Raw genomic sequence first — 8875 nt, 5'->3', positions numbered from 1 at the left:
TAAGCCTTTTTTGGTCGAGGTTGATGCTTCTTCGGTGGGGGTTGGTGCGGTGTTGTCTCAGGAAAACAAGGATGGAGTACATCCCTGTGCTTTTTTTTTCAAAAAATTTTCCGAGACTGAACTTAATTACGATGTTGGTAATCGGGAATTGCTGGCGATTAAACTCGCATTTGAACATTGGCGTCATCTCTTGGAAGGTGCTAAATTTCCCATTCAGGTTTTCACTGATCATAAGAATCTGATCTATCTTGATGCTGCCAAGCGCTTGAATGCCCGTCAGGCTAGGTGGGCACTTTTTTTTTCGCGGTTTAATTTTTCTGTTACTTACATCCCGGGTACCAAGAATGTAAAAGCTGATGCTTTGTCTCGCAGTTTTTCTGCCATGGTTGGTACTGAGGAGGAGGAGAGCATTTTACAGGAAGGAGTTGTGATAGCAGCATTGGACTCCGTTTTGGAAGATGGGATTCTGAAAGCCCAGGAGAATGCTCCATCTAACACTCCCCATGGGAGGTTGTTTGTGCCTAGAGCCTTTAGGAGAGATTTGTTTGTTGAGTGTCATGAGTCTCGGTTGGCAGGTCATCCAGGAATTTCTGAGACTAAGAGACTTGTGGGTCGCAGTTTTTGGTGGCCTGGATGGCAGAAGGAAGTCATTAAGTGGGTGCGTCAATGTACTGTGTGTGCTAGATCTAAGTCTTCACATGCTCCTGCTGCGGGGTTGCTTTGCCCTCTGGAGGTTCCTAGTGCACCTTGGACGCATCTTGCTATGGATTTTATTACTGACCTTCCCCCCTCTGAAGGTTTCACGGTCATCTGGGTGGTCGTGGACCGTTTTAGCAAGATGTGTCACTTGGTTCCTTTCATCAAACTGCCCTGCGCCAGGACACTCGCTAAGGCCTTTGTCAAGGAAATTGTCAGACTACATGGTGTTCCTACTGACATTGTTTCTGATAGGGGACCTCAGTTCGTGGCTCGTTTTTGGCGTGCTTTTTGTGACAGGTTGGGAGTCCATTTGTCATTTTCGTCTGGTTATCATCCTGAGTCTAATGGACAGACAGAAAGAAAGAACCAGGATGTTGAGCAGTTCTTGCGTTGTTTTGTGGCAGACAATCAAGAGGGGTGGTCTGAGTTTCTGCCACTTGCTGAATTTGCTCTTAACAATCATACATCCTCTTCTGCTGGGTGTTCTCCTTTTTTTTGTTGTACTGGGAGACATCCGTCGTTTGGGTCATTCTCCAAATTGGTATCGGCTGTGCCGGAGGAGGAGAATTTTTCCGGTGATTGGGAGAGAGTTTGGACTGATGTACATTGTAACCTTCAAGAGGCTAACAAAAAATCTAAGAGGTACTTTGACAGGAAACGTCAAGAGGTTTTGTTTACGGTTGGTGACATGGTTTGGTTGTCCTCTAAGAATCTGCGGTTGAGGATTCCTTCTAAGAAATTGGGCCCGAAGTTTGTAGGGCCTTTTAAGGTACTTCAGGTGGTTAACCAGTCTGCTGTTAGGTTGGATGTCCCTACCTCCTGGAAGATTAATCCTGTGTTTCATGTTTCCTTGTTGAAAAAGGCTGATGTATCTGATAGGGACGCCACTGTCTCTGTTCCTCTGGTGGTGGAAGACGGTGAATATGAAATTTCTCGTATTCTTAATTCTAGACGGTATAGAGGGAGATTGCAGTATCTCGTCGCTTGGAAAGGTTTCGGTCCTGAGGATAACTCCTGAGTAAAGGCGGATGATGTCTCTGCTCCTAGACTTGTCGCAGCGGTTCACAAGAGGTTTCCTGATTAGACCTGGGCCTGGAGGATCCGGAGGATCCTCATAGAAGAGGGGGTACTGTTAGAACCCTCCTGTTAGTTTTTTTTCTATTTTGTTGGTCACATGACTTTCTGCCTATATAATCCAGGTCCGCCCTTCTGGCCTTGCTGGACTTCAGTGTTTCTTTTACTCTTAAGCTAGCCAGGTGCCTTGTACCTAACTCTGTAGTTAGCTTGGCCTTTGGACCACTAGTACTTTTTGTTTGTTTGTCTTTGCTCTGCTACAAATTCTGCTAGGAGGTGTCCATCTATATCCCAGTCCTTAGTTCTTATAGGGACCCCTCCCTTATATCTATAGGTCTGCGTTCAGACTAGCCGAGGACTTAGGCAGGTCTGTTCACAAGGAACAGGTCCCCCGCTGCATCGTAGGGAATCAGCTTAGTCCTATTGTAGGGACAGTTTTCCTATCTTTCCTTAGTGCTTGTAGCAGTTCCTAATATGTTAGTTCTGAAGCTGAAAATGTATATCCCATCAATATTGGATTGATACAAACCGAAATATTTATAACTTTCCTTTGGCACTGAACTGTCTAGTTGCAGATATCCAGTTTCCTCTGAAGAGAACAAGAGTTACCTCTAAAGGTGTTAGATTCCCACTTCTCTATCTCTTGAATTTACAAATCTCAGTCGTTCTGCTTTCTTCCCACAATTGATATCCTGTTTTAATTACCTGTACACTACTGGGAGCCTCTGACTTCAAAATGAACTTGAATGGTTAGCCCTTTATGTCTTAATTAGCTTTCGTCACTACACCATATGTTCAGTGTGGTTCTACTTCCAAAAGGGTTTTAGATTGTAAGCTCTTTTGTCCTTCTGGAGATTCTGTGTGTGGAGGGGGGGTGAATGCTCCCTTCCTGGAGATGCCTTATGGAATAAAATTTTTCTATGACAGGCATAGAAAGATTAATATCCAAGAAGAAGAGAGAGAGATGTAATAATGATAATGCTGATATATAGAAAGAACATCGCCCTCAGTAATTAACGGCCAGAGATATAGCTGTTATTGCAAAATACTGTATCTTTATTAAATAAAATACAACATGTAATATATAACAGTAAAAAACAAATAAGAGTGACTAGGATGAGAGACCCAATAGGGGTTAAGATCGAAAAAAACCCTAAAAGAGAAAGGAAAGCCTTAACCCAATTGCAGGTGTAACTCCATAATTAATACCCAGGTGTTATAAATAATCAGGCAATGTGGTCAGAGTCCGACTTGTTGGAGAGACACCTAGGCTATGAATCTGAGTTTAATCAAATGATGCAGCAAGCAGATAAAAGTGTCTAAAGTAATCTGCTTAAAATTATCAGAATAGCCGCACATTACCTGACGAAGCCACTTCGGTGAAACGCGCGTCGAGGCGCGCTATTCATTCCCCTTTGCAGACTTCTCTTACCCGGTCATCATTATGTCACAAGGTAATGTGCGGCTATTCTGATCATTTTAAGCAATCTCCTCCCTCTCATGTCCCGACTCTGCATTGAAGCATTATAACGAAATATTGCTTTGCGCCCTGGATGGAGCCGCACCTCCTACACAGAGAACAACTCGGCACAGACGGCGACAACCCTGGCACACGCTTCAAACATGTCTTCTCCACAGGTGCTCTAGGTGCGTCGAACGGCTGTGGAGAAAATCTAATCTGGCCGAAGATTTCATCCATTATAAATTTATGCTTAAAACCTATAACTCTGTCCTTCACCTCTCCAAACAAACCTACTTTAACAACCTCATAATCTCACTGTCCAATAATCCTAAATGCCTCTGCGACACTTTTCATTCTCTCCTCAATCAAACAGCACAGGCCCCGACCACCGACCTCAGCGCTGACGATCTGGCCAATTATTTCAAAGGAAAAATTGACCATATCCTACAGGAAATTTTCTCTCAATCCCCAAATGTTTTGCATGCTCCTCCCTCCTGCAGTGCATCTTGCTCACTTTCTGACTTTTAACCAGTCATGGAAGAAGAAGTGATCAGGCTCCTTGCATCTTCTCATTCTACCACCTGCACCAGTGACCCTATTCCCTCACATCTCCTTCATTCCATTTCCCCGGCTGTCACCACTCACCTAACTAAAATATTCAACCTCTCCCTCTCATCTGGTATTCTTCCCCCTCTTTTACACACGCCAGCATACATCCATTACTTAAAAAAACATCCCTCTACCAGAACTGTGCTGCTATCTACAGACCGGTCTCTTATCTTCCCTTTACCTCTAAACTCCTGGAACACCTGGTCCATTCCCGTCTAATCCGCTATCTCTCAGATAACTCTCTTCTTGACCCTTTACAATCTGGTTTCCGCTCTTTACATTCTACTGAAACTGCCCTCACTAAAGTCTCTAATGATCTACTAACAGCTAAATCTAATGGTCACTACTCCCTGCTGATTCTCCTGGATCTCTCTGCAGCATTCGACACTGTGGATCACCAGCTCCTCCTCACTATGCTTCGCTCTATCGGCCTCAAGGACACTGTTCTCTCCTGGTTCTCCTCCTATCTCTCTGACCGCTCCTTCTCTGTGTCTTTTGCCGGCTCCTCCTCCTCCCTACTTCCCCTTACTGTCGGGGTTCCTCAGGGTTTAGTCCTAGGCCCCCTTCTTTTCTCCTTATACACCGCTGACAAACCATCAGCAGATTCGGTTTTCAGTACCATCTCTATGCTGATGACACCCAATTATACACCTCTGCTCCGGACATCACCCCTGCATTACTACAAAAGACCAGTGATTGTCTTTCTGCTGTGTCTAACATTATGTCCTCCCTCTGTCTAAAACTGAATCTGTCAAAAACTGAACTACTCGTCTTTCCTCCCTCCACTAACCTACCTGTGCCCGATATTGCCATTTCCATGTACTCCACCATTACTCCCCAGCAACAAGCCCGCTGTCTTGGGGTCATACTTGATTCAGATCTTTCCTTCACTCCTCACATCAAATCACTCGCTCGTTCATGTCATCTACACCTCAAAAACATCTCAAGAATCAGGACTTTTCTCACCTTTGACTCAGTAAAAACCCTTACTGTCGCTCTTATTCATTCTCGTCTGGACTACTGCAACTCTCTACTTATCGGGCTCCCTCTTACTAAACTCTCCCCTCTCCAATCCGTCCTTAACGCAGCAGCCAGGATCATTTTCCTCGCCAACCGCTACACCGATGCCTCTTTCCTGTGCCAGTCATTGCACTGGTTACCCATCCAATATAGAGTTCAATATAAACTCATCACTCTCACTCACAAAGCTCTCCACGATTCAGCACCACTTTACATCTCCTCCCTCGTCTCAGTCTACCACCCTACCGGTGACCTCTGTTCTGCTAATGACTTAAAACTAAAATTCTCCATAATCCGAACCTCACACTTCCGTCTTCAAGATTTCTCACATGCTGCGCCAATTCTTTGGAATCCACTACCCAGGACAATTCGATTAATTCCCAATACCCACAGTTTTAAACGTGCCCTAAAAACCCATTTCTTTAGACTGACCTATCGCCTTAACACACTTAAGTTTGGCCCATATCAAAATTTTCTTCACAATCCTGTTCATCCCATCCATGCACTGATTAGCCTCTGTCTGTACTGTGCACATACTGGCTGGCGACCAGGTCGTGTAGTGCTATGTACTTACCCTATTTAGTATATTATGGATGTATTATACAATATATGTACATTTTACCTTTTGTGTCGCCCCCTTATTACTTTATAGAGTGTAAGCTTATTCTGTAACGTCTGTATTGTCTGTACAGGCCCCCCCCTAAAATTGTAAAGTGCTGCGGAATATGTTGGCGCTGTAGAAATAAAAATTATTATTATTATTATTAGCGTCCCTGGTGGTCTAGTCTAATGTTGGTGTCCCTGGTGGTCTAGTCTGAAGTTGGGGTCCTTGGTGGTCTAGTCTGATATTAGCGTCCCTGGTGGTCTTGTCTGATGTTGGCGTACCTAGTGGTCTAGTGTAACATTAGTATCTTTTGCAGGTCGAGGGCTCTTTACTTCCGTCATGCCCACTACATCCTCCTCCCTTCCCCCGTATGTTATCATGGGGCATCAGTTCCGTGTCTTCTCCTAGCCTTGGTCCTCTGGCAGGCAGCAGTCTTCACATTCTGGGTGTTGTGGGGATCGCCCTCTAGTGGACAGTAACGTGTCTGCTTTGTGTCCTCAGGTCACACTATGGGGATCGCCCTCTAGTGGACAGTAACGTGTCTGCTTTGTGTCCTCAGGTCACACTATGGGGATCGCCCTCTAGTGGACAGTAATGTGTCTGCTTCGTGTCCTCAGGTCACACTATGGGGAGCGCCCTCTAGTGGTCAGTAACGTGTCTGCTTTGTGTCCTCAGGTCACACTATGGGGATCGCCCTCTAGTGGACAGTAACGTGTCTGCTTTGTGTCCTCAGGTCACACTATGGGGATCGCCCTCTAGTGGACAGTAACGTGTCTGCTTTGTGTCCTCAGGTCACACTATGGGGATCGCCCTCTAGTGGACAGTAACGTTTCTGCTTTGTGTCCTCAGGTCACACTATGGGGATCGCCCTCTAGTGGACAGTAACGTGTCTGCTTTGTGTCCTCAGGTCACACTATGGGGATCGCCCTCTAGTGGACAGTAACGTGTCTGCTTTGTGTCCTCAGGTCACACTATGGGGATCGCCCTCTAGTGGTCAGTAACATGTCTGCTTTGTGTCCTCAGGTCACGCTATGGGGATCGCCCTCTAGTGGACAGTAACGTGTCTGCTTTGTGTCCTCAGGTCACACTATGGGGATCGCCCTCTAGTGGACAGTAACGTGTCTGCTTTGTGTCTTCAGGTCACACTATGGGGATCGCCCTCTAGTGGACAGTAACATGTCTGCTTTGTGTCCTCAGGTCACACTATGGGGATCGCCCTCTAGTGGTCAGTAACATGTCTGCTTTGTGTCCTCAGGTCACACTATGGGGATCGTCCTCTAGTGGACAGTAATGTGTCTGCTTTGTGTCCTCAGGTCACACTATGGGGATCGCCCTCTAGTGGTCAGTAACGTGTCTGCTTTGTGTCCTCAGGTCACACTATGGGGATCGCCCTCTAGTGGTCAGTAACGTGTCTGCTTTGTGTCCTCAGGTCACACTATGGGGATCGCCCTCTAGTGGTCAGTAACGTGTCTGCTTTGTGTCCTCAGGTCACACTATGGGGCGCCTCTCATCTGGGCTGTGGGTGCTCTGCGCACTATCGGCCATCATTCCTGCATGGACACAACAGACCCCACAAGCTTCCAGCCGTCCCCCCACACAGAGCAGCAGCCTGAAGTTTCGCCTGGCCGGGTACCCCCGAAAGCACAATGAGGGGCGGATCGAGGTCTTCTACAGCCAGGAATGGGGCACAATCTGTGACGATGACTTTACCATGGAGAACGCTCACATTCTGTGCCGCCACCTGGGGTTTACGGAGGCCACGGGGTGGACGCACAGCGCCAAGTACGGGAAAGGAATAGGTGGGTTACCAGCCGGCGGGCACTGAGCCCCGCACCAAACACCAGCTGCCACCTAGAGGTTATCCTCTGTATGAACACTGGGAAGGGAAGGGGACAGGAGAATCATGGCCCCTATTGTGTGTTCCACTCCAGTCACATTCAGAGCGGCATTCATAATTCTGCATGTTTCCCAGTTTGTTTCCAGTGACGGCAGCTCTGGATGGAACTGGAGTAAAAGCGTGTGATGTCCTTGTGACTTGGTGACCGATTACATGGGGGCAGATTTGGGCCTCCTGGTCCCTAAGCAGCTAAAATGTTGTGAGTTGTAGTTTGGTGGTCCCTGGCCCCCATGATACAGACATTTCTGTTTTCCAGGTCGTATCTGGTTGGATAATGTGATTTGTTCAGGAAATGAGAAGCGCATCGCTGATTGCAGCTCCCGCGGCTGGGGCAATAGTGACTGCACCCATGAAGAGGACGCCGGGGTGGTGTGTAAGGACGAGAGGATCCCGGGCTATGTGGAGCCCAACACCATAGAGGTAATGAAGCACCAACTGTGAGCGGGGCACACGAGTCACTGAGCATAGCATGGGAGTCACTGAGCGAGGCACACGAGTCACTGAGCGTAGCATGGGTGTCACTGAGTGAGGCTCACGAGTCACTGAGCGTAGCCACGGGAATCACTGAGCGTAGCATGGGAGTAACTGAGCGTAGCATACGAGTCACTGAGCGGGGCACATGAGTCACTGAGCGTAGCCACGGGAATCACTGAGCGGGGCACACGAGTCACTGAGCGTAGCATGGGTGTCACTGAGCGAGGCTCACGAGTCACTGAGCGTAGCCACGGGAATCACTGAGCGTAGCATGGGAGTAACTGAGCGTAGCATGGGAGTAACTGAGCGTAGCATAGGAGTCACTGAGCGGGGCACATGAGACAATGAGCGTAGCCACGGGAATCACTGAGCGGGGCACACGAGTCACTGAGCGTAGCCGTGGGAATCACTGAGCGGGGCACACGAGTCACTGAGCGCAGCATGGGAGTCACTGAGCGCAGCATGGGAGTCACTGAGCGCAGCATGGGAGTCACTGAGCGTAGCATGGGAGTCACTGAGCGAGGCACACGAGTCACTGAGCGTAGCATGGGAATCACTGAGCGTAGTATGGGAGTCACTGAGCGGGGCACAAGAATCACTGAGCATAGCCGCGGGAGTCACTGAGCGGGGCACACGAGTCACTGAGCGCAGCCGCGGGAATCACTGAGCATAGCACAGGAGTCACTAAGTGTTATCATGGGAAGCACATAGTCTGGCTACAAAGAGGGATACATAAAATGTAGTCGCAGTACAGGACACACAGCGTGGTCACTGGGTGGAAGGCAGCGAGCGTGGCTATGAGACAAGGAGGCAGCGAGCGTGACTATGAGACAAGGAGGCAGAGAGCGTGATTATGAGACAAGAAGGCAGAGAGCGTGGCTATGAGACAAGGAGGCAGGGAGCGTGGCTATGAGACAAGGAGGCAGGGAGCGTGATTATGAGACAAGGAGGCAGGGAGCGTGATTATGAGACAAGGAGGCAGGGAGCGTGATTATGAGACAAGGAGGCAGGGAGCGTGATTATGAGACAAGGAGGC

General features: G+C 48.1%; 1 protein-coding gene across 1 annotated transcript; it reads left to right on the top strand.

Moving 5' to 3' along the window:
• Window positions 1-6842: 6842 nt before the first annotated feature.
• On the top strand, window positions 6843-7785 carry LOC141252758 (lysyl oxidase homolog 3B-like; the record flags this gene model as incomplete). The annotated part of the gene is made up of 3 exons (XM_073670552.1): window positions 6843-6925; window positions 6956-7267; window positions 7622-7785. Coding segments are annotated over exons 2-3 (468 nt in total), but the record flags the coding sequence as incomplete, so codon positions are not given.
• Window positions 7786-8875: the final 1090 nt, after the last annotated feature.

The sequence above is a fragment of the Phyllobates terribilis genome, unplaced genomic scaffold, assembly GCF_046119375.1.
Source record: "Phyllobates terribilis strain yellow unplaced genomic scaffold, ASM4611937v1 Scaffold_9327__1_contigs__length_15932, whole genome shotgun sequence".
Classification (NCBI taxonomy): Eukaryota; Metazoa; Chordata; class Amphibia; order Anura; family Dendrobatidae; genus Phyllobates; species Phyllobates terribilis.
Note: the sequence above shows the minus strand (reverse complement) of the source record. Positions and strands in the feature narration are given on the sequence as shown.